This window comes from Saccopteryx leptura, chromosome X (assembly GCF_036850995.1).
Source record: "Saccopteryx leptura isolate mSacLep1 chromosome X, mSacLep1_pri_phased_curated, whole genome shotgun sequence".
In the NCBI taxonomy this organism is placed as follows: Eukaryota; Metazoa; Chordata; class Mammalia; order Chiroptera; family Emballonuridae; genus Saccopteryx; species Saccopteryx leptura.
This window is the reverse complement of record NC_089516.1, coordinates 71267892-71293680: the sequence shown is the minus strand read 5'-3', so window position 1 is coordinate 71293680 and position 25789 is coordinate 71267892. Positions and strand designations below refer to the sequence as shown.

At 40.7% G+C, this 25789-nt stretch overlaps 1 protein-coding gene across 11 annotated transcripts in view; it reads right to left on the bottom strand.

The window, feature by feature from the left end:
• Positions 1-25789, bottom strand: part of ARHGEF9 (Cdc42 guanine nucleotide exchange factor 9) — a 285865-nt gene that overhangs the window by 116922 nt on the left and 143154 nt on the right. For 7 of the 11 annotated variants that reach the window (XM_066357437.1, XM_066357442.1, XM_066357440.1 and 4 more), the window contains one exon: positions 14216-14395. In XM_066357437.1, the coding sequence (XP_066213534.1) occupies positions 14216-14395 (180 nt within the window). Of the gene's footprint in view, positions 1-14215; positions 14396-14687; positions 14727-25789 lie in introns of all 11 variants that reach the window. The other 4 variants (XM_066357438.1, XM_066357439.1, XM_066357446.1 and 1 more) reach the window with 1 other exon arrangement.

The following is a 25789-nucleotide window of genomic DNA, read 5'->3' as shown; positions in this document are numbered from 1 at the left end:
AAAGCATGATAAAATAGATTTGCAGGAATTCCAGGATATGACTCCTTCCCTACTTTTTAAGATTATTTATAGTGGACCTTTAAGCATTTGTTGAGCACACTTTATAATATCTTTACTTCAAAATTGTAAGAAATGCTTGTCTTTATGTTAACTTAAAAAAACATAGTAAATGCATTTTCAAGTAACATTCCCATACTTATTAAAACATTTCTACCCAATTAAGAGGCAAATTAAAGAGCACATTAAAGCTGAAAAATTCTAGTGTGGCTTTCATTATTTTCCTATATATTATTAACAATAATCTACACCTTTGTTAGGTAAATCTACACTCTGCTTCAAGCTCTGCAGCTGCAGTAGCAGCCTGAAGTTTGAAGCAGTTTAGCCAAAATTAGCAAGTCTTTAGGATCCACATTCTATTCTATTTAAATTTAAATGAGCGCACTATACTTGTTGCAATTAAAATAAAAAATTTGTAGGGATATCATTTTATTTTTTTCAATATTAAAATCGGCATTTCCAATTTTTTGCGTGCAAGAACTAAAACATCACATTTAGACAACATTAAACAAAGACCAAACACAAACAAGGATCAGACAAGGTAGACAAATCAGAGAGAAACCTGGGATTTTAGAGATTAGAATGTGGCCTGCTTGATCTTTATGCAGGGCTATTATGATAGAAACAGAACTCTCTCAAAAAGGTTCAAAAACGGCCATTTATGAGATTCTATTTAGCCACATCCAAACAGGCATTCACTTCGCTCTCATTTCAGGCATAGAACAGTAAAAAAATAAAATGAGTTTAAAGAAAGAGAATAACTGGAAAAAATCTGTAATTTTCCCAAACTCTTAACTATTTCTATTTACTAAAGAAAATCAGATAATAACAACTTTAAAAAGCATCTGTCTTCTAATCATTCATAAATTCTAATAGCTACTACAACCAGCAGCCGAAATCCCTCCATTTCAACCCCCGCTGAAGGGCAGGTTTAGCTTATCCCGGAGGGGAATATTTTCCAGCTCCTCTCCTGGGGCTGGGGCTCCAGGGCAGAGCCAAACCTCGCTCACACAAAGGTCAGCCTGCCCTAGAGCCGCCACCCCCGCAAACACAGGAATTTGGGGCCCCGGGGCTTGGAGGCACTTCCTCTGCTGCTGCACCTCGAGCTCGTAGGAGCTGCACATTCCAGCAAAGGAGGTTGCGCTGTGCACCTGGCCTGTGCCACCCGTGAGTCATGTCCCATCTGCTGCCTGTGTGCCCCCCGCAGGACACGCTTCCTTTGCCGCCCACGCGAGTGGCTGCCTGCGCATCCAAAAGGGGACCATGGCCAAACCGCACTGGCGGCTGCTGGGACTCAAGCCGCTGGGACTCAAGCCGTGGTGGCTACCACGGCTTCTCGTGCTTGCGCTACCGGAAACTTGGCGGCATCAAGAGCCTTGTATTTGAGGCGCACCTTCCCTGCTGCACACCTTTTGTATGTGGATTCTGAGCACCAGCCAGAGCTCTCACCCGCCCCATTTGTGTCTTTTTCGCCCCGCTGACCTGAGAAGCCACCGCTTCTGCCTCCGCTATTGCCTGCTCACTTCACCTCGGAGGCACGGGGCAGGGCAAGCTGCAAGGCCAGCGCGAACCCTAGTCCACGAGTGGCCTTGTACCTGCCGCTTTACTGGTTCTTGGCTCATCGCCCCTGCCTGGGGAAGCCAACCTTCCGCTCTTTGGAGCCAAGATTTCCAAGGGCCTGAGACAAAGGTTTTGGGAACAGAGAGCTGCGGAGCCGCAAAGTTTAAGATGGCCACAGACTTGATATTCCCATCTACCAAGTTACTCTCAGACTCCAAGCTCTTACATTTACATTCCTCTGTTTCTACCTCATTCTGATCAAACAACTTATTCTCAAATAAAAACATTTGTACAAAAAGAAAAAGGTTCCTCACTTTTGAACCTAGTACTCCCATAGTTATTTACTCCCAAATTATTACTATACTCTCCCTTCACACTGTACTTAAAAGCTTCACTCTCTAAAAGCTTTAAATTACTTCTTGTGCTCACTTCTGGGGGAGTTCCATTACCTCTCCGCTTTCCCTTTTTCTATGGCCACACGTATGGGCGCCAATTGTCATAGTCCAGCCACGACAAGTCTGTTACGGGGTCCTCAAAAGGGAAAAGGTATGGAATTAAATAAATGATAGAGAATTAAAGATATATACATAAAGATGGGTTCAGGAGGACCACATGGCGAGCAGTCTCTACTGCTCCTAAGCCAATGCAATGGCAGCCCCCAGAAGCTCATCGTCTTTATTCAGGGAAAAAACGTGGTCCATTAACAATTCAATTGTTTCCAAGACAACTCAAAGACAACCCTCACCATACCATTTAGATCTAACTTTATACCAATAAGAAACTAGCTTCCAGCCTCTTCCGGAGAACATGGGTGGGATAAGCAATAATCAAGTATAGCTCTTTGTTAACTGGGCAGGTGAGATGGGTAGTTAGGCCCAGCACGTGTCCCCTGGATATAAAAACACCCTGTTTATATTTCGGTCCCCAACACAGAAAGTTGAAGTGACATGCCCATAGCTACATTGGTAATAAATGGGAAGGCTGTGATTCTAACCCAGAAAGAATATCTGCAGCTAATGCTCTTAGCCATGTACACCATTACCCTTAGTAGAAGCTCCAAAAAGACAGATTTGAGTTCAACATAAAGACAGGCTCTCTCAGAGCTGTTCTGAACTACAACCTGAGCCATAACCTGTGAAAAGGTAGGAAGCCATCTGACAGTGGAAGTGTAAAAGCAGGGACTTGATGACCACTTGGGAGGCAGAAATATTCTGGAGTGGTTCAAACATCAGCAAGGAGGCTAACTAGATGTCTGCTACAATCTCCCCAAGCTCTATAATTCCCTAGCTTTGTGAGTCAGCAACCATTGCCTACAGAACATTTTAAGAAAGATAAAAAATCCCAGGCCTAACATCTGGAAACAGCTTAAGTGTCCATCAGTGGTCTAGTGGATTAAAAAGTTGTGTTACAGATACACAATAGAATACTACACAGCCATGAAAAAGAAGAAAATCTTAGCTTTTGCAATGATATGGATGGACCTGGAGACTATTATGCTAAGTGAAATAAGCCAGGCACAGATAGAAAAATATCATATTAACTTACTCATTTGAGGAATCTAATGAACAATGTGAACTGAGGAGCAGAATAGAGGCAAAGGTGGTTGTCCCAGTAGAGCCCAAGCTCTACGTCAATCAGGTGTCCCTGATTCGACTTCCCTGTGCAGTGGGACACTCCTGCTTATCAGCAGGGCTGGCAGCTTCTTTAAGACTACTCTTGAGGCTGCTATGAGGATGCTACTGTTAAATGCCACCGGAGGAAAGACATGACTGACACTCAAACTAATTGCAATAATCACACAGGAAATTTATTACTCACAAATCCTTTTGGTGTGCCTGGGTACAGCTTAAGGGTGCCCCGTCCGTGTGCTCCTTTCGGCTGTCTTTGGTCAGAGCTCAGAGCAGCGTGGAGACAATCCACATCAATGTTGGAATCTGGGCAACTACTACAGCAGGGGGGCCCTCAGCTTTAGTACCTTTTCTGGCCAATGCCTTCTAACAGGTATCAACCTATAGTATTATCACCTCAAACCACCTTTTTGGGAGTTCCTTGCAGGGAATTCCCTCTATGTCAATCTACTGAAATGTTTACATTAAACCATTTTTTAAGATGTTCTTATTTTCATTAATTTACAAAGTTAATGTAAATAACACCAAGCCACTTCTTATCTACGTATAACTTCACACACATACTAACTGGGCTCTGCTTGTAAGTCAGAGTCTGTTTATCACATTACGGAGTTATGGCACTAAGCCACTATATTAATTCCTATCCAATCGGCATAACTTTATTTAATTTAATAATTATTTTAATATCCTTTTAATTATTTGTATATATCTTCCATATTTTTAAATTTCTATATATTTAATTACTATAACCTTATATTACTACAACAGCAGGATCAAAGGTACCAGAGGGAAAGTGGACAGAGGGAAAGGGGAGGAGAGGATGGGATCATCCTCTCCCATCCTCTCCTCTGGACAGAAGGGAAAGAGATTGGTGAAATTATATATACATAACACAGTGTTATAGAGAGCAGGAAAGCAAATCCTGGAGGGAAGGGGGGGAAGGCATGGGGGGAATGGTGCAAGGGGGATGTTGAGGGGAGCACAGGAGTGGGGGGAGAAATATTTGGGGGGACACTTGAATCTATATAAACACAATAAATTAAAATCAATATTAAAAAAAATCCCAGGCCTTTTGGCTGGACCCAATTAAATCAAGTTCAGTCAAACACAAACTTAGGCCAGAATGCCCTTCTTTAAGCAAGGGCTCATGAGCAGTCACAGAGAAAGACTGAGAGCACTGATACAAACAATGTACTGATGATATACAAATATTGAAGGCTTATCTTTTATAATCCATGGGGCAAATAAAAGGTTCACAAGATACATTATTAGTACAAATGAGATTACAGAATCCAAACCACTTGTTTGGATATATTTCTGCCCATAAAGTCCTATTTCCAAGCATCTTCAAAAAGAGCAAAGTCTTTTATTAGGCAGCATAGTATCACAGAAAAACATTGATCTAACAACCAGAAGAGCTAAATTAAAGATTTGGTTCTGCTCTGCAATCCAAACTTGCTACAGAACCCTAGATAGGCTCCTGTGTGGCTTAGATGAGGGTTCTTTTGGCCTCAGACCAAAACTAAGAATCATGCCATACTGGAACTGTAAAACAAGGAGGAGCCAAAAGAGAACTGCCAGGTTCAAGCTCTCATGAGCTGGTGGCCATGACAGTACCAAGGACTCTTTGTTATATAGCTACCTTCTGCAATGATCATCCCTCTGCCTTAAATGTGGTCTCTACCCCTCAAGAAATCCAACCCAATCTTCAAGCTTCTCTCTCAGGGGAAGAAGAATCCTAATGACTAATGGAAACATACACTTCAGAGTTGCTAACTTCCTGTTGGGCAGATAAAATGTATTATGCTCACTTTGTTAAAGATGGCGCTGCCCATGTGGAGGCGGTTGTCCAGGTGATATTAATGTGTGTCTCTGTGGGCTGTGGGCAGGCAGGATCCTTGTAGCCTGGGGCTTGGTTTTAGGATTAAGCCTTTCCCACCCATTTTGATGTGAGATGGTACAATCCCATCATGCCCCAGATAAGTGACTTTGTATTAGAAACTTCCCTATTTCGTATATTGGATTAAAGGTTATGAATCTACACTATAAAATGGGGGCAGAACAGAAGCTTGCTCTCTTAGTTCCTGAGATTAGCATTAGAGAGCAGAGAGCAGAGAAAGGCCACATGGAGGAGGCCAGGAGAAGCAGCTAAGATGGCAGAGTGCTGAGTGAGAAGCCAGTTTGTGCAGAGTTTGTGCAGGGAGAAGGAAGGAGATGGGGAACAGAGGTGAATAAATCTGGTGAGCTAGAAACCTTTGATTCTAGGAAACTCGGATAAGTCAGTAGCTTTGTGAGCACTGAATGTGAGTGGGTTTTGGAGCCCAGTGTGGGTTTTTACTTGCCCGCCGGGTGCAAGCTAGGATTATAGATGATGGCCCATCAGTTTTTGGCTCCTTTGTTTCTTTACCTACCGACTGTCCGAATCCAATGCGAACCTGCATGGGCCAGGCTGCTGTGATGGTGGCCGTGGCTACTGGCTTTACACTTCCCTTCACACCAATTAACTATTTTGGGTTCCACAAAGGTCATAGGAAATGGGGACGGTACTAGATTTTGAGGGCCACGAAGCTCAGGCTTCAGGTACTACTCTAAGTGACGTGGGTCTCTGGAGAACTACTTTCTGTGCTCTGGTTTTCAGCTATAACCAGGGATTGAATTCTCCCTGCCCGGCTTTGCTAACAGAACTTTCTATATGATAGAGGGTACATTGTGACCATACCCAACTGCAGCATGCTATTCAAATACCATGGGTCTAATTTCAGAAAAAGTAGGGCTCAATGACCTAATTTTACATGTGAAAAAAATAAAAGGTTCAAAGTTATGAAGAAATATGTTAAAGATCATACAATTCACAAGCACTGGATATAAGCTGTGAGGTCAGTTCCATCTGACCCTCAGGCCAGTCCTCTAGAATTGAAAGTATTTCCTAAAGGGCTTGGATCCTTTGGAGACAATCCCTGTGGAGGACCAGCTGGCTTCAAGCAAATGAAGGTGCTAGGAAAGTGTGCTGCCTGCCCTCCCTTCCCATGTTCTTTCTAAACACCTTTGTTTTCTATCCACCTTTTTCTTTCTTTGTTTACTTCCTTTCTTTACTTCCTTCATGGTCACTTACCACCTTCAAAGCATTCTCAGGTAGTTTTGATAACAGTTATCTACACTTCAATATGAATAGGATAAAGTTAATTCTCCCTTCCTTTTTCTCAAGTGGTTTGGATTCTAAAGCAAAGTTGTAATTATAAACTGAAAGGCTCTGACTCCTAATAAAGAGCATCCTGGTTTCATAGGTACAGTGGGAGAGGAATATATAAGAAGGTAAGTATTGGCCTGAATATTTACACCTCTGGGAGCTTCCTACTCAATATACACTGCTCACAAAAAATAGGGGATATTTTATCACTTCATGTTCATTTTGAAATATTCCCTAATTTTTGTGAGCAGTATATATGGGTAGCTTCAGCAGAGATCAAGAGTAAACTGTCTCTTAACTTAGACTCTGGTGGCTCAAAGAACAGAAGGCCATGGCCTCTGAGGTGAACTTCGTCTTCAGACCAATTCATGTCATCTTCCCTGGTACCCACTGACTGATGCCTCACAGAAACAGCCTCACCACCTAGAGATGGAGTTTTACCTGTCAATGTGTCAATGGTCCCTCTACCCTCTATTCAACAGCTGTTGTGCCAAGCCAAATCTTTTCTGATACACTGGGAAGGTCCATCAAACCAGTTTGATATATTATTCTGAGAGATGAAGGCTGGTAAATACAAATAATCCTGTTTCTGGCAGACTCAGACTGCTTTACTCTCATAAATGACCTGTCTGGTCCCTATAAACATTTAATTCGGTCACTCCTGGTCAAAATAGGTCTTTCTAACTCGAAAGCTGTGAGTCTACAATTTCATACAGGTGAAAAGCATTCCCCAAGTGCAGCCAAGAAGAGATAGTATATAATTAAAAGTAACACTTTGGAACAGTGGGCTTCCCTATTAAGGAGAGAGGTTTATTTTCTTTGACATCTGATCTGTACAACTGCAAGGGATGACAGTAATGACCTCATTAGCTCATCCTTTCATGCCCCTCCCTCCAGGCAGGCCTGAAACTAAAGAAATCCGGAATTGGAATTTGACAAAACAAAGCATATATATGCTGATGGAACCTGAGTAGAATCTTTCCTTTCTGACTAAGCCATGCCTTGTCATGCAGGCCTTGCCAAGCACTAACAATAACAGGATGTCATGTGTTCTGTACACAGCTTGCTTTCAAAGTGGGCAGCAAGCTCTCCCCAGGCGATCACTCAAAGTCAGAACAAAGGTCTCTTTTTATATAGTGACAAAAGAAAATCCCTGAATAATTTGGAGTTAGAGCCAACATTCAAAAGGAGGCCCCACCACAGGGGTGTGCTTTGCTACTTCCAGAAACAATCATATCCCAGCAGTCTGCTTTCAGCTTCCACAAAGGGAAGCCAGCCCTCTAATTTCCTAATACAGTTGGCACTCACTGTTTCAGGAAGGCAGCTAAAGATGTCAACAACTAGAAAAGGGAACTGATGTTCAATAAGCTGTAATTCACCTAACCTGACCAACTGCTGGGAAGGTACATCAACTCCTGCATTGTTCTTGTGAAGCCACGTCCCTAGTACAGAAGGGACAACACACACTATATGGCCAGTAGTCATGGCCACCATCATAGCCGCCTAGCCCATGCAGGTTCGCATTAGATTCGGACAGATGGTAATAAAACAATGGAGCCAAGAACTGTGGGATCATTACCTTTAATCTTAGCTTGCACCCAGCGGGCAAGAAATACACACAGTGGGAAAACACTTCTCTTTCCATTCAGGGCTCCCAAAGCCACTGACTTATCCGAGTTTCCTAGGATCACAGTTTCTATACCTCACCAGCCTTATTCACCTCTGTTCCCCATCTCCTTCTCTCTGCACAAACTCTGCACAAACTGGCTTCTCCTTCAGCACTCTGCCATCTTGGCTGCTTCTCCTCTCCTCCACGTGGCCTTTCTCTGCTCTCCTCTCTAACGTTAATCTCAGGAACTGAGAGAGAGCAACCTCCTGGTCTGCCCCACTTTATAGTATAGAAATCAAAACCTTTAATCCAATATACAAACAAAGAAGTCTCTGATACAAAGTCACTTATCTGAGGCATAATGGGATTCCTCATAAGAGTGCACCACCCCCTATCATGCAACAGTCAAGGGTGTGGGGAAAGGCTTAGTCTTAAAACTAAGCCTTAGGCTATAACCACTCTGCCTGCTTACAGCCTGTCCCCCACACCCAATGCAAACTATAAGCAAGCAAACATATATATCATATTTACAAACTTACTTGACCAACACACACATATACATATATACACATACAGAATGAAATTCTGAATAACAGGGAAGGCACATATTTGACTGGGTAGAAGACACATGTACCCAGAAATTTCTTGAACAATAGCCATAATGCTATCATATTTCCTATTTAACAGTATCCAATATATCACAAATTACAAAGGCTTTTCACAAGACTCAGTTATCCCCATTTTACAAAGAGGAAAATTGAGCTTCAATAATACACAGGAAGCTACTTAAGCTGCATTTCTAATAGCAGACCTGAGACAAGAATCTGGATTTCTTGGATTCTACACTGTATTTAATCTGATTAACATCAGGTAGAATACCTCACTAAGTACCCTTGATTATCATCCTAAGGCTGGGATGTTCACACAGCAATGAGACTTCGAAGCAGGGAAAGAATGCCTTGCTACATCAGTGACTAATTTTGTTCAATGATCTACAAAAGTGTCCAGTTGGTATGGAGCTAGGGGAAAGTCTTGCCTTTGCTACTATACTTTCATATTATATGCCAAATAACCTAGTGATGATATTCTCCAAGAGCTACTGAATCTGAGCTCAGGGTCAGTATGGGGAAACCAAGCAACTATCCTATAACCTGGAGGAACAGTATCCCAGGAAATTGCCTTGGGATACCAGAATTGCATCTGCCCACAAACTACCTCAGCATTAATCAAGAATCAGTAATTCAGGGTGACTTTTATCTCTATGCCCTACCTAGATACATCAGAAGTTGCATAGATTCTACAGAATGTTTTAGAAATAAAGGAGAAAAATAAAAGACTATGGTTATATATCAAATGTTTGGAACAGCCAAGACTAGAACTCAGAGCTCTAATTTCCTAATACAGTTAGCTCTGTTTCCACAATACCACTCAACCCTCAAACAAAATCAATACAGAGCAACGATTTTAAACTAGTGTGCCACAGCAAGCACACTGCTGTACCACAAGAATTTTTAAAACATGTCATATCTGACTATTTAGTCAGGGGCACTGACTTCTTTTCCCTTAGCTTGCCAAAAAAAAAAAGACAAAAGCCAACACAACAATAGTCATCTGGTGTGAATGAATCAAAATTATACATGTTTGTTTGTTTTTTGTCAAGTCAGAAAAAAATCTATTTTTTTTTATTTTGGTGGGCTGCAGAATTTTAGTAATTAGTTTATGTGGGCCATGAGATGACAAAGGTTGAAAATTGCTGATATAAAAGAATGGAAACAGCAATTTTGTCTTAAAATATCTACTAGAAAGAGTTTTCATAACCTCCATTATTTGATCCCTTGAGTATCACACAATCTTATTAGAAATGTAAACCTACCTATTAATACTAATTCATGAGAATTGAAAAGTCTACCTTGGAGCCAATATTTACATCATTCACGCAATAGTAGCCTATCTCAATTTCCTTTTACTGGCAACACCATAACAGCTAGCCCCTAGTTGCCAAGGTAATTTCCTTTAGAAATCTGACGACCATTAGACTGTTATTAAAACAAACAAAAAGTTTTGTTTTTGTTTTTTTTTACTCTTCTTTTTTTTGTTTTTTTTTGTTTGTTTTTTATAAATAAATTTTTATTTTAATGGGGTGACATCAATAAATCAGGGTACATATATTCCAAGAAAACATTTCCAGGTTATCTTGTCATTTAGTTCTGTTGTATACCCATCACCCAAAGAGAGATCGTCCTCCGCCACCCTCCATCCAGTTCTCTCTGTACCCCTCCCCCTACCCCTCTCCCTCCTTCCCTCCCCCCACCCCCTGTAACCACCACACTCCTGTCCATGCCTCTTAGTCTCGCTTTTATGTCCCACCAATGTATGGAATCCTGCACTTGGACATGAGCTGCAAAGTATAGAATGGTGACAACAATTCCAGTGCCATGCGGACTTTTCCTGTGGGGAACTTTCCTGGACTCCTGCTCCCTGTGACAGCTCCTAATAGACTGAACTGTGGTTGGGTTGCATTTTTCAGGGATTTGGCATGGTGATGGGGCCAACTTGGACTTGGTGAACATGTTAAGGACACTACTCTTTTAGGGATTCTTGCTGTATTGGCCAAGAGTTTGCTTAAAGGCTTTTAATCACTGTAAAAAAAAAATAGAGGACTGGATGAAGAAGATGGGGCACATATACACCATGGTATACTATTCAGCTAGGGGAAATGATGACATTGGATCACTTACAGCAGAATGGTGGAGTCTTGGTAGCATTTTGCGGGGTGAAATAAGCGAATCACAAACAAAAAGTTTTATAATAGTAAAATTCTCATTCTGAATGCAATCTGAGATGACATAGAATGCTTACTTTTTCATACAATAAACATTGGTATAGTAGACAGAATAGTGGAGTTCTGAGTTATGATTTAGGCTCTGTGATTAACAATCCTGGCCTTTATTATAGTCCTTAGTCTAAATTTATGCTATCTGACGTAGTAACCACATATGGCTAACAAACATCTGAAATGTGACTAGTATAAATTGAGATCTGCTGTATAGACTACACACCATATTTCAACGACTTAGTAAAATATGTAATTAATAATTTTAGTGATTACATATATTATATAATATTTTGGATATACTGAGTTAAATACACTATATTAAAATTAATCTCACTTTTATCTTTTTTTCTACTTTTTAAAGTGTGATTAGTATAAAAATTTAATTATATATGTGGCTTGCACATGTGTCTCACATTGTATTTCTATTGGGCTATGCTTACCTAGACCAATAGTTGTCAATACTGAAGGTTCAGATTTAACCAGCGAGGAGTCTAGGTTTTAGTGTTTCTTTGTATTTTAAGCTACTCAGGTGATTAATTTCATTGTGTAGCTGAGAACGAATAGGCTAGACTCTATATCATGCATGTATGGCCCAGCCAGTGGTCTTCTTAAATGTCACTATTAGTGTTCCTAAGTGGCAGCTGTGGCTGTGTGCTTAGAGGAACATTCCTCCTAGACTTATAGGAGCATCAATGCCAGCTCATCAGCCTGCCTCTACCATTTGTCTCCCTGAGCCATTCTGCTTTGTTCACTCATTTTGTCCCATGCCCTGATTTACTGCTTATCAAATACTATAGAAATACACTGCTCACAAAAATTAGGGGATATTTTATCATTTCATATTTATTTTGAAATATCCCCTAATTTTTGTGAGCAGTATATTTACCTGAAATCTATGTACAGTCATCCCTCGCCATATCACAGTTTACTTTCTGCAGTCTCAATGTATCATGGATTTTTAAATTATATATGTCTAATTTTGTGTTATTGATTTTTTGCTATAGAGTGGGATTTTGCAGTATATAGGTATTTTATATATTTATAATTCTAATTATTTTTGCAGTAAAATAAGCTGTAATGCTCTCCTTGGCTGTGTAGTACATTCATCTCATCACCATCACCTTCATCGTCATCAGTACTGCACAGTTAATTCATCATCATCTTCATCATTCAAGTTGTAGTATATTCACTAGTGAGTACCCATATAGAATTTTATATGTTGTTAAAATTACATACGTTTACAAGTGTAGAAAGTGTTTAGGAGCATAGGAAGTGTTTATATGAGTGTGGGAGGGTTAATAAGTGTGTGGGAAAGGTTTATAAGAGTGTGGAGAGGGTTTATAAAGCCTTAATATATATATAAATAATAAAATAAATATAAGGTTGCTACTTCACGGATTTTCACCTATTGTGGGGAGTTCTGGAACTTAACCCCTGCAATAGATGAAGGACCACTGTACTCTTATTGATCAATGTCACCTCACTAAATTTAATTTCTAAATAAAATTATTTTTTTTAATGACATTTTAGTGAAAGTGAAATACATTTGGATTTGGGAGACATTGTTGCTGGGTGCAGTTTAATCCTTCTTTTAAAGAGGGTGAACTTCCAGTCCAAGACACACAAACTTTTTGCTTACAGGGCCTCATGCTTAGTTCCAAAGGCCCATGGTTTCTGATGTCCTCTTTCTGACTACCCCTGGGACTGATTCATCAACTAGATAGGCGGAGGTGGAAAACAGATGGCACTTATAGAGTCCGATGAAAGATATCACATACATAGAGGAAAAAAGGATTGCATATTTTACTAGGAGATTCTCAGGACAGAAGGGAAAAGAGATCATTTTCTCCACCTCACTGCTTTTCACCAGTGTGCTCACCTAAATTGTTCCAACCAGTTAACAGTTCCTGGGTTTGCATCCTCCAAGGAAGGACAGCCTGACATACAAACCTTTTCGGATCTAATAAGGTAGTGGTGGTGACGATGAGGAGGATAATGATGATAAAGCAATTTAGCATTTGCCAAGTGCCAACTATGTACCAAGCACTGTGCTAGACAATTTACTCACATACGCAATTTCATTAATCTTTATAAAAAGTCTGCTATTCCTATTGTTCAAATCAGGAAATTAAGGCTCAGAAAAGTGAAGTCTTACCAAAAGCACAGAGATAGAAGGTAATATAACTGAGATAGCATCTCAGTTGTCTTATTCCAGATGTCCTGCCCCTTCCCTCATGTCACACTACCATTAATTTAACATTGAGGCCCTTCATCCTCCAGGGGACAAAGCCATTCTGATCTTTGGTTTGGGTCAGGTCTTAGCCTTATTTTACAAAAGAAACTAACAAAAGTTGATAGGCTGTGATAAGGATAGTGATAAGACTGTGATGTGACATTAATATTTGGATTGCCACAAAGCTTCTTTTATGTGTATTATCTCACGCACTGTGACATTACCTGGCATAAAAGAATCATCAAGACCATTTTGTGGATGGGAAAAAATCAGAGATCCCAATGTGAAAGGGCTGATTCTAGCTCTTAACTCTGAGTATGGCCAAAAGCTGGTAAACCAGCCCAATGCCCTAACCATCTTTACTAATTGGTAATACAGAGAAAGCATAAACTGCTTAGTTTCCCCTTCCCAATTGCCCCTTTTGTTAAGGGCCAGGTTCTTCATGGTACAATGTAAATTGGGCAAAGGCTTTACATGCCCTATCAGGCTGCTTGCTTTGCACCTGCAGCACCTCATAGATCTCAGCCACTTGAGCCTCTTGCAAAAAATACAATTCCAATCAGTAAACTATAGCCCCTAAAAGAGTAGGGAGCCCACACTCTTACATTAATAGCTGAAGACAATCCTGAGACAGCACACATGGGTGTTCACACTTTCCTAAATGAGAGAAAGGAAGAACAGAGGAGTGAGGAGGGGAAGGGAAGGAGATCTATAAACAGAAAGAATAAAAAAGAGGAGAGAGAACAAGAAAGAAAGCAGAAAAAAAGAGATAAGAAAGGTAAAGTTCACAGCAATATAGGGTTAAAAGGTTCTTCAAAAACCATCAAGGCTAAAAGGGAAGTGATTCGCATAAAGTCATAACAGCTAAGACTCAGGGGTCAGGAGGTGGGGATTGTTAAAATAAACAAGAGAAAAATGAACAGTCTCAACAGTAAAAGGAGGAAAAACATGAAAGGAAGTCTATGTCTTAGGTAGGAGATCGAACAATGGAGTAAAATGTGAGAGAAGCAGGAGATAAATGAGCAGGAGAACAGGCACTGGGTAGGAGAAAGCCAGGAGCAGGCAGCCAGGGAGACAGGAGAGGAGAGTGAAGGCTGACACTCACCCTCACAAAGCTGGCAGGAAACCATCCCTCCTCATCGTCGATCTGGCCCCACCACCAATCCTTGTTGGAAGCATCCAAGACTTTGATGACGTCGCCAGCCTTAAATGCCAACTCCCGGTTGGCCATGGTGACGTGATCCCATACTGCCTCAGCACTAACGATGGAATCTCCAGTGATCAGCTTAGGAGACAAAATGAGAATATTTTCAGTCCATACAGCTGGCTACCTTATTTGTCCCTTCCCCCACCCACAGAGCTCTACTACTTTATGGAAAAAGTAACATACTAGTGGTGAAGGGGGAGAGTGAGAGAGATGGAACTGGAAGCACAAGTGCCACTGGACTACAAGGGAAATAATACTGTCAAATCTACATTAACCAGTGAGTGGTATAACCCAGAATGTGAATATGGATTGCACAGGTCTCATGCTTTTATTGGTACTCATTATCTCCTCCCCCAGTGAAGAAAAGTACCAGTCCATCTCTCCTTGGTGCTTCAAGGCAGCTGAAGTTCTGGAATGGGTAGAGAGGCTGAAATCAGTGACTGAAACAAGGCTCAAACATATTTTCTCCAAATTCTCTGTGCTTCTCTCCCTTTCCTCCTCTTCATTGTAACTGACTAATTGAGAATTGGTGGTACATTTTTAACACCACTGTATGCCACCTCCAGAGGTTACGGACCATGGCATTCCTCTCACAATGGACCCCAGTCCTGCAGCCCCCTGTTATCATCCACACATGATACCATCCAGAGAAATCATGGGTATGAAAGAATATGGCTTTCTGTGATGCTTTCTCACAAGAACTGCAACCTTGGCACAGATTCACTCAGTAATGTGTACAACCACCCTCTGAAATACATAGGGATGTATAGATTAATTTTTGCATTTGATAGATGGCAAAACTAAGCAACAGGAAAGTTAAGAGGTGAGCTAGGAAAGTTAAGAGGTGAGCTCAGGGTCACCCAGCAAGGCTGGGGCTGTGCATAGACTCTAACATGGCCATTCAAGTTTGTGCCCACAGGACTGGGATTCACACAGAAACAGGAAGACATCTATCTCTCTGTCACATGAACACACACACGTTCATGTTCATGACACTCATCTAAGCAGTGATGATAATGGGGTAGCGAAATAGTCTGCCTCTTTCTAGCTACCATTCTAACCACTGTATTACTTGTTCTCTTTTTTCCGCAAGTGGTTCCTGCCAGGATTGGTCATAAGCCTTCCTGGCATTTGCAGAAACTGATTCCAGAATAAGAATATATGGCCTGCAGGCAAAGGTCTCAAACACTCTCTCTCCAGCATTGAATTGCAGAACATGTCCTCATAGTGGTTTTCAACTGCCAATCCCCCAGAAATTTTGTGCCCGTCTGCAAGAGTTAGTTAACCACCTTGCTGTTGTACAAAAATTGTACACCCAATGATTAATTACTCTATACTCTTCATGAATTCTTACACAGACCAGATCAAAATTTTTGGCAGACCAGTACTGGTCCATGGACCAGTTGAAAAACACTACTCTAGAAGTCAGCTTTTCCATCAGTCTGCTTTGAGCAAGTACTGTTTCCCCAAGGCAACATGTCTCCACAAAACTAATAACAAAACAGGTCAAAGACATAGAGACAGGATATGGAACATGCATCCTCTCACACAGGTCTGACTTCAAACATACTAGCCAGAAAAGAACCTTATGGTCATGAAGTTGCCACATAACACATCACACATTGGTCAGCCTCTGCCTGGGGCATCCTTCATTGTTTAGGGTTCTAGTCAGTGTGCCTTTTAGAGAAAGTAAGTCATAGGGGGATCCCTTCAGCATGGATGTAAAAGAGATTTCCAATAGGACCTTTTATAACACCACCTTTCAAGTACCTTATGCTTTACTGCTCACAAAGTTTTCTCATATCTAAGAGTTCACTTGATCCCTATTGAATGAGCTGGACCTGTTACTACTCATTGTTAACGCTGAGGTCACTAGTTCAAAACCCTGGGCTTGCCTGGTGAAGACACATAGGAGAAGCAGTTATTACAGAGTTGATGCTTCATGCTTCTCCTCTTTCTTTCTTTCTTTCTTTCTTTCTTTCTTTCTTTCTTTCTTTCTTTCTCTCTCTCTCTCTCTCTCTCTCTCTCTCTCTTTCTCTCTCTCTCTGCAACCCCCATAAAATTAATAAATAAAATATTTAAAAAAAGAATATGTTAACACCAATTGCCAACCACCTACTCAGGACGCTATCTGTGATGCTGTTTGAGGACCCCAAGGCCCAGTTCTGGATCATTCCACTACCTGTGCTCTTTCTACAGTGGAGTTTTCTTTTTAGGAGCTCCATACTTATCTTCTCTCAGAAGCAGTTACCTCACACTTATACCCATTTAGTCCAGCTGGCCTGTCTGGGCTCTCAGGTCCAAGAGCCCAGCTATGCCATGGAGAAGGCCAATCCAGTACCCGGTAGCCACAAACCAACTGACAAGCCTGTTGTCAAGGCCTACTTAGAATCAATGACAGTCAGAACTATATGGCCCTTAAAAGATCATCACTCTTCAGCCCTCATCTTTTAAATCAGGTATATTATAGTAGATGTGACTTGCCTATGGTCTCCAGATGGCCAGCTTTTTAGGCCTCTTTTCACCCCAAGATAAATACCATAGATAGAAAAGGTTGAAAAGAACACCTGGATATAAGACCTCACTCTATTACTTGCTAAAGTTATAATGATAATGGTGATGAAATTAGGAGACATAAAATACTTATATATCAGGCACTATTCTAAGCACTTTACACACATTAACTCATTTAAGCCTCACAGCAGCCCTTTGAGGAGATTACTACTATTAGATGAAGAAACTAAAACTCAGAGAGGTTAAATAATTTGCCCAAATTTGCACAGCCAATAAGAACTAAAGCCATAATTAAAATGCAGGCATAGTCTGGTTCTAGAGTTTCTGCTCATATAAACACTGCTCCTCTGGGTCTGTTCTTTCACCTAATAAATGAGAATAATTCTATACCCCCACTTACTTCATGATCTATAGAACAGTCAACCAAGAGTTGACAGATATGTGTGCATATGAGAGGAGGATTAATCCAGAAGGATCTGCTAGGTATATAACACTCCTGTGCTCTAGGCACAAATCAAGCAGGAATAAGTTGATGCTCCTCCATACTGTATGAATTCTTTTCTTTTCTTTCTTTTTTTTGTGACAGAGACAGAGAGAGACAGAGAAAGGAACAAATAAGGACAGATAGATAGGAAAGGTGAGAGATGAGAAGCATCAATTCTTTGTTGTGGCATCTTAGTTGTTCACTGATTGCTTTATCATATGTGCCTTGACCAGGGGACACAGCAGATCAAGTGACCCCTTGCTCAAGCTAGTGAGCCTTGGTCAAATCAGATGAGCTTGAGCTCAAGCTGGCGACCTCAGGGTTTCGAACCTGGGTCTTCTGCATCCCAGTCCGACACTCTATCCACTGCACCACTGCTTGGTCAGGTTGGCCTAAGTTCTTTTAAAAGTAAACTAAATTGGGGCTGGGAATGGGTTTTAAATCTCCTTTTCATGTACAGGATTTTAAACTTGCTACATTTTTTTTTCACAAATAATGCATTTTTCTCTGCTGACCCATTTAACATCCAACACTCATTCAGTGAGTTCCCACTGGTTGTAGGGATCTGTTTACTGTGATTCAGCCATAGTACTTATCTAATAAGCAAAGACTCTTCTAATGAATGTCCTTCAAGCAGTATGTAAAGGTAGTTAAGGGAAGGCAAAATCTAGCTTCAATTCTGGGCTTTGCTACTTTAGAAAGTAGCAGTAACAAAGGGAAGTGAGGAACAGACAAGAAAACCAGAAAAACCAACCAAAATAAAACTGTTAGCATGTAATTAGGACCTAAAAAGTACAACACTTGTCTCACGGCAGAGTTGTAAACGGGATAAATTGAGTGCTGGATGTCCAATGCCTAGTACAGTGCCTGGTATATGCTAGCCTAGAACGAGACTTCTGAGAAAGGATCACATGTAGCTACTGGACTCGAACAATGTTGAGGGGCACAGAAGATGGGCTTTAAAGAATAAGTAGGATCATACAAATAAAAAAGGGAACAGGAAGGGCATTTGAGGCAGAGGAATGATGTTAAATAAAGTCTCATAGGTGAGAACTATGTGGGATTTGATGGCAAACGTAGTGAAATTTGAAAACGGCAGTTGGGGGGTGGAAGGATGGCTGAAAAGGGGGACTGGAGTCAGTTTGAAGGTTCTTAAATCTAGTTTGAAGAAAATGAGAAGGTCAAAATTAATTTGGTGTGTCTGTGTGGTGGGGGAGGGAGGGTTCAAACCTAAAACTGATCATTAAAGAAATGATTATACATTTCTTTATGAGTATACATTTCTTATAATGATTGTACATTATAAGAAAATGCTAGTTTGGAAGGGGGAAGAATATGACAAATATTCTCTTTAATATGTTTAATGTAGGGGCCTAGCAGCACATGCAGGTAGATTTAAAGATTAAGAGAGATTAGAGAAGTCAGTGGCCCAGAAGAAGTTGTGGAAACCAAGGAAGTTTGCTCTGAAAGAAAGTGCTTAGAAAGAAGGTCAGAAACCTAAGGAAACAGCAACAATAAGAGGTGAGGACAAGATACAGGGAAACAAAACGAAACAAACAAAACAAAAAAAGCTGTCAGCATGTAATTAGAATTCCAAGGAGTGCAATCTCACAAAAGCCAAAAACAAGAGTCTCAAGCAGCAGGAGCTGATCAAATTATCAAATGGTACAGAGCTATAAAAGAAGAAAGCCAAGAAAAGGCCATTTGGGAGTACTTATGTCAGGGGTTAAATTCTTTATTTTTAAATCTGGTTTATAACCTTCCACCTTTCCAAAGCTCTAATTTTCCACTGCTCCCAACTCTCTACCCTTCAATCCCAAAATAAAGCCAGTAGATAGTACTGGATTACTCCAGCAAGGTACCCAAATGGCTCTTGGCCTTGGGACAGCACTGATGTGACTTCTAACAAAATGATTCCCAGTCACCAGGACATTTCAGGTACAGAACCAAATATAAGTGGCTCTTGCTCAAACTTGCCAGTGAGTGGGACACACAGTGTTCTTCACTCCCACACCAAAGACACTTTTGGAAATGAATAAGAAGATGGGGGAGAGAAGAGTCATAATATAATTCATAGGAAGAAATGAGATCCTATTCCTTTTTATATACATTTTCCAAGACAATCCTCATTTCAAATATTCTATCTCACTGACCCTTCAAATAGATACATCTATTATCATACCCATGTGCCCTGACTTTTAACCTGAAAATATGATCACAATACCCTGGAGGCACTGGAAATTTGACCCCTACTTTCTGATCTACAAGGCATGCATCTGCAGCTAACTTTGAGTGGCTAGTGGGACCTTTCAGGGGGAAGGAAAGAAGACAGGGAAGAAGGGGAAAAGAAAGCAAAACAAGGAGAAAGAAAGAGAAAAGGGAAGAAGGAAACATACTTGTTGAAAACATGCTGGCCCTGGCTCATGGCTCAGTAGATAGAGCATTGGCCTGGCATATGGACATCCTGGGTTCAATTCCCAGTCAGGGCACACAGGAAAAGTGACCCTCTGCTTCTCCCTCCTCTCTCCCCCTCCTCTCACTGTTCCCCTTCCACAGCCAGTAGCTCAACTGGTTCTAGCATGGCCGCAGGCACTGAGGATAGCTTTGTTGGAGCTCATCATCCTCAGGTGCTAAAAATAGCATGGCACTGGAGCACTGAACACAGATGGGGTTGCTTGGTAGATCCTGGTCAGTGCATATGCACGAGTCTGCCTCACTATCTCTCCTCCTCTCACCTTAAAAAAAAAGCCAGGCATTGGGCTTTTTTTTCTCAATCTCTATAACTCTCAAAGGTAAACATTAACATCTGCATTTTTACTAAAGATAAACTGTGATGTTGACCAAGTAGTGCACAGTCATTCACATAGTAGGGTGGAGCAGATTTGAATCTCTCACTGGATTTACTCTATACCATTGTTTTTGCCAATCCCCCACACTATCTGTCAAGAAGGCAGAGGGCTCCTAGCTGGTTTCTCTTTCCAGGAAGACCTATGAGTAACCTAGAGCAGTTATTCTCAAAAACCGTGAGGGCTTGTTAAAACATTGCTAAGCCCCACAAATCCCTGATTCAGTAGGTTTGAAGTGGGACTTGAAAACTGAACTTCAAACCACTTCCCAGGTGATGCGTATGCTACTGTTTCAGGAACAACACTTGGTGAACCACTGCCCTAGAGCAGTGTTTTTCAACCACCAGACCACAGATCAGTCTGTCAGAAAACTCATGTGGTCCAAGAAAGAATTAATCAGCCTGATGTTGTATGAAGATTATAGACCCAACAATCTTAGTTCAATTCACTTATGCTCAGTGTGATATCTGCCTTAGCAGTCCCGGAAATAATTCTTCTATTTTCACTGGTCCCCAAGTATAAAAAGCTTGAAAATCAGTGACTTAGAAGACCTTCCTAGTCAAGGCTTTACTCTTGCCTCTCCTGATGCCTCTTTCTCCCCAGAGATCCCCATGCCACTCCATAGGTTTAGCTCCCTGCCTGTCTACAATGCTTTCTCATTGGTTGGTATGTCTGAAATAAAGGCTTTGGGGTTAGGTAAGAAGCATCCCCAAAGCCAGCCTTGCCAACCCAAAAGAAAAAAAAAATCTGAGATTACAGTCTCCACCCAGTTTTCCAGAATCATATCACTTGTTTTCCTCTTCTTTGTCTTGCCCTATAGATGAATAGCACCACTCCAAAATACTTATTTAATTAGCCTGCGTGGTTGTCAGAAATATGAGATTTTAATGACAAGGAACAGAAGGTGGGCAGGTTCAAAAAGGAAAAAAATGTGTTGTGAAGAATAGCAAATGTTCCAATTGGCTATGAGAAGTGTTGCAGGACAAAGACTGATGTGAGGGGATTTTTCCTCTAAGTTTATTATTTGACTTTTTTAGCTGGTGCCTGCCTTCATCCCCTCAAAAGGTACCCTTCCTCAAAAGGTAGGCATGGACAAGAGCAAAATCCATCTCTTCATTCCCTTTAAGCACATCTAAAATAGGCTGTGATTTTATGTTCTTCCCTGAATAAACCAGATATCTATTTAATGCAGCCTTGTAAACAGAATCTATCTTGCCCAAAGTGTTCAAGGACAACACTCCTCCCCATTTCTGAAAAGGTACGACCCAGGCTGTTAAAACAATTTCTAGAGTGTACCATGGTATACATCAAAGACTGGCTATTGGAAGAACCTCTGCCAGTATCTCACTGAATGATCTTAAACTGGTCTCTTTACCTGTCTCAGTTTATCAGTAAAGCTACAGACTTGAACCACACAGATGACCTCTTGAGTACCTTCCAGTTCTGGCTTTCTATTGAGACTAACATTTCAGCTTTGCAAAGACAGGGATTTCATTATTGCAGCTAATTTCTTCCCACCTTCCTATGTGCTCCATAGAATGTGGGTTTTTTTTGGTTTTTGAGGGTTTTTTTTGTTTGTTTTTTGTTTTTTGTTTTTTTGTTTTGTTTTTTTTTTTACCATTTTTTGCTTAGAAAAATGAGAACTTGGAGCTGACTAGTCTCTTCCTGAATCTAACTTTCTTAGGCATTGCTAGCAACACGTTAAGGTACAGGCCACTCAGACAGGCTGAGAAAACTGAGGAATGGGTTTTCAATTTTAGCCCTTGACTATCCAATTCAAAAGTCAATGGGAACAAAGGTTCCCATTGTAGCTGCTCAGAGAAATCATCTTTTTCATCATATCTGCTCTCACTCATTTCCAGTCCCATAGCTCTAATTGCCTTTTCCATGTTTCACTACATGGCTTGTTATCACCTCTAATAAAACATGTAAAATTGGCCCTGGCCAGATGGCTCAATGGATTAAAGCTTCGGCCCAGTATATGAATGTCCCAGGTTCAATTCCAAGTCAGGGCGCACAAGAGAAGCAGCTATCTGCTTCTCTCCCCCTCTACCTCCTCTTTTCTGGTCCTGCAGCCAGTAACTGGATTGGCCCAAACATCAGCCTGGGCACTGAGGATAGCTCTGTTGGTCCCAGTACATCAATCTCAGGTGCTAAAAATAGCTTGGTTGACTTGAGCATCGGCTCCAGATAGGGGTTGCTGGGTGGATCCCAGTCAGGGTACATGTGGGAGTCTGTCTCACTATCTCTCCTATATATATATATCACCAAATGCCCCATCACCCTTCTAATTTTTCCCACTTCTAGTAACTCTTCTGTGCCTGCTGTTCCCTTGTTTCACATGTCTCTCTTGCTCAGATATGGCCTTTTGTCTTCAAATATCCTTATCACTTCAAGTTACCTCCCTACTGACCTTTGAGCTGCCTACAGGTCTCTCTCCTCCTGAAGCTACTCCTTAGTTATGCATTTCCCAAAACTTCTTTGTTGGTGCCACTATCCATGTTCATAATAATTCAGTAACTCCCTACTGTCAGTCTCTCAAAGCTCTCCTTAATCTAGCCCCGCCTATGCATTCAACTCTTGTCTTGAACCTGGCAGGTACCTTTCTCTCTGGCCAAATTCAATCTCTTACAAGCAGGTTCACTCCTACTTCTGAGCCTCAGATAAAGCCACACTATTAGCCATGGTTAAGTGTAGGGACACTAGAGCTAAGCTACCTCTTCCTAACTGCATGATCTTGACCCACCCATATGGTCCTTAATCCCTTCCCTGGTGACTATAACATGTATCTTCTCTCCTTTTGCCTCTCACTAATTTCTATCTACATAGGTCAGGATAAGAAGAAATTGAGACAACATGAAGTTATTCAAGTGGTCAACCAGAGTGTTATTCTCCAAACAACCAGAATGTATACTTGTGAACAGCAGATCTAAAACAGACAAAGACACATGCACCCCCATGTTCATCACAGCATTGTTCACAGTGGCCAAGACATGGAAACAAACAAAATGCCCCTCAATAGATGATTGCATAAAGAAATGTGGTACATATGTACAATCAAATACTACTCAGCCATAAGAAATGATGACCTGTTGCCATTTAGGACAACATGGAGGGACCTTGAGAACATTATGCTAAATGAAATAAGTAAATCAGAAAAAGCTAAGAACTATATGATTTAACAGATAGGTGGGATATAAAAATAACTCATGGACATAGATAAAAGTGAAGCGTTTACCAGGGAGAGAGGGTTAGGGGAAGGGGTGGGGGAGGGAAGTAAAGAGGAATCAATATATGGTGATGGAAAATGATTTAACTTTGGGTGAAGAGCACACAACACAGTCAACAGTTCAAATGTTATAGAGATGTTTACATAAAACTTATGTATTCTTGTTGATCAATGTCATACCACTAAATTTAATTTCTAAATAAATGTTCTTAAATATCACTTTATCAATAATAGGTAGTATTCTTTTTTAGTGTCTATCTAAAGTTCTACAAACTGAGCCTTAGAATCAGGCAAGCTCTGAAACAAACCACAGAAATAAAGTTAACATCTCTATAAGACTGTAGCATATTCTATGGTTCCAAGGAAATTGTTTACATGACTTGTATCTACAGGCCTTGATCTACAGGCCAATCTATTTTGGTAGGATTTATGGCCAGATGGCTCCTAGGGTGGGCTGGTTTTTGTTGAAAAGTTGCACAGTTGCTCAATGGTCATCAGGGAAAAGAGAAGGATGCCAGGTGAGAGAAACCCCACTATGAATATAAAAACAAAAATCACAACTATTGTTTTTTATTTTCCCTATGACTTAATAATTTCACACCTGGCTTATTTCAGTTTTAATCTTGGTGTTGCTATGGCCCATAACTAAATAATTTCATTTCTGAGCAGAATAATTAATACATGCAGATGATGATGACTATAAACATACTGAAAGAAAGTATGCAAATATCATCTCTTTTCATGACATAATCATCTTTTTCCTAGTTTGTGTGTGTGATTTGTGTGTCATTAGGCATTGGCTTCCTTCAGTGTCCCATCATACCTGGCATTTTTCACTTTAATAATATGAAAAATCTGGCGGCAGTGGCGGATGGCAGATGGCGATTTGTAGATGGCCTACCCACTACTGTAAGGGGTTGTTTTTGCTGTTAGTTTGCTTGCTGCCATGAGAAGAGGTTTTCTCCTGCCTGTTTGGTTGTCTACCACTGTTAGACTTTATTAAACAGTAAAGGGCTCAACGCTTTCCAGCTTTGCAGTTCTGCTGCCATCTGCCTGAATTCAATGTGGACCTGCCTGGTGTCGGCCGTGGCATTATTCCAAGTATAAAGAATCTCTGTTCTCAGAACCAAGATGGCCACAGAGTAGGCAGACACACCAACTCTCACTTCCCAGAGCCAACGTGGATTGAAACTTAAATCTGAGAACATTCATCGTAAAAGACAAATTTTGGACTGAACTAGGAGGATCCTATAACTAAGGACCACCAAAGAACCCATGCTGACTCTGGTCCCAGCCAGGGAATTCCAGGGCAACACAGACAAAATGGGAAGACAAAGAGTTGCAATCCAAATGACTCAACAAGAGAAACCCTCAGAAAAAGAGCTGAGTGAGATGGATATAAGCAAACTACCAGAGGCAGAGTTTCGAATAATGATTATTAGAATGCTGAAAGGTCTTAGAACAACAATGGAAGGTCACAGTGAGCACATAAATAAAGAAATAACAAGTATTTAAAAGGACATTGAAATAATGAAGAACAAATCAGAAATGACAAGTACAATATCTGAAATGAAGACTACACTAGAAGCAATTAAAAGAAGGCTGGATGAAGCAGAGGATCAAAACAGCAATTTAGAAGACAAGATAATTCAAAACACGGAAACAGAGCAGCAAAAAGAAAAGAGAATGAAAAAATCTGAGGAAACTCTAAGAGAGCTGTGTGACAATTTAAAGAGAAACAACATCCACATCATAGGAGTTCCTGAAGAAGAAGAGAAAGAACAAGAGTTAGAAAATTTGTTCAATCAAATCATAGCAGAAGCCTGACCTGTGGTGGAGCAGTGGGTAAAAGCGTCGACCTGGAACACTGAGGTCGCCTGTTCGAAACCCCAGGCTTGCCTGATTAAGGCACATATGGGAGTTGATGCTTCCTGCTCTTCCCTCTGTTCTTTCTATCTCTTTCCTCTCTCTGTCTCTTTCTCTCTCTGTGTCTCCTCTCTCTAAAAAAAAAAAGTGAATAAATAAAATGTAAAAAAAAATCATAGCAGAAAACTTCCCTAAGTTGAGGCAGGAAAATATTACACAAATTCAAGAAGCACAGAGAACTCCATTAAAGAGAAACACAAAGAAATCTAAATCAAGATACATCATAATTAAAATACCAATGCTAAGAGATAAAGAGAGAATATAAAAATCTGCTAGAGAAAAAAAAGGCTATCACCTACAAAGACACCCCCATAAGGATGACATCAGAATTCTCAACAGAAACACTTGAATCCAGAAGATAATGGCAAGAAATATTCAAAGTAATGCAGAACAAGAGCCTACAGCCAAGACTACTTTATCCAGCAAGGATATTGTTTAAAATTGAAGGAGAAATAAAAAGCTTCCCAGACAAA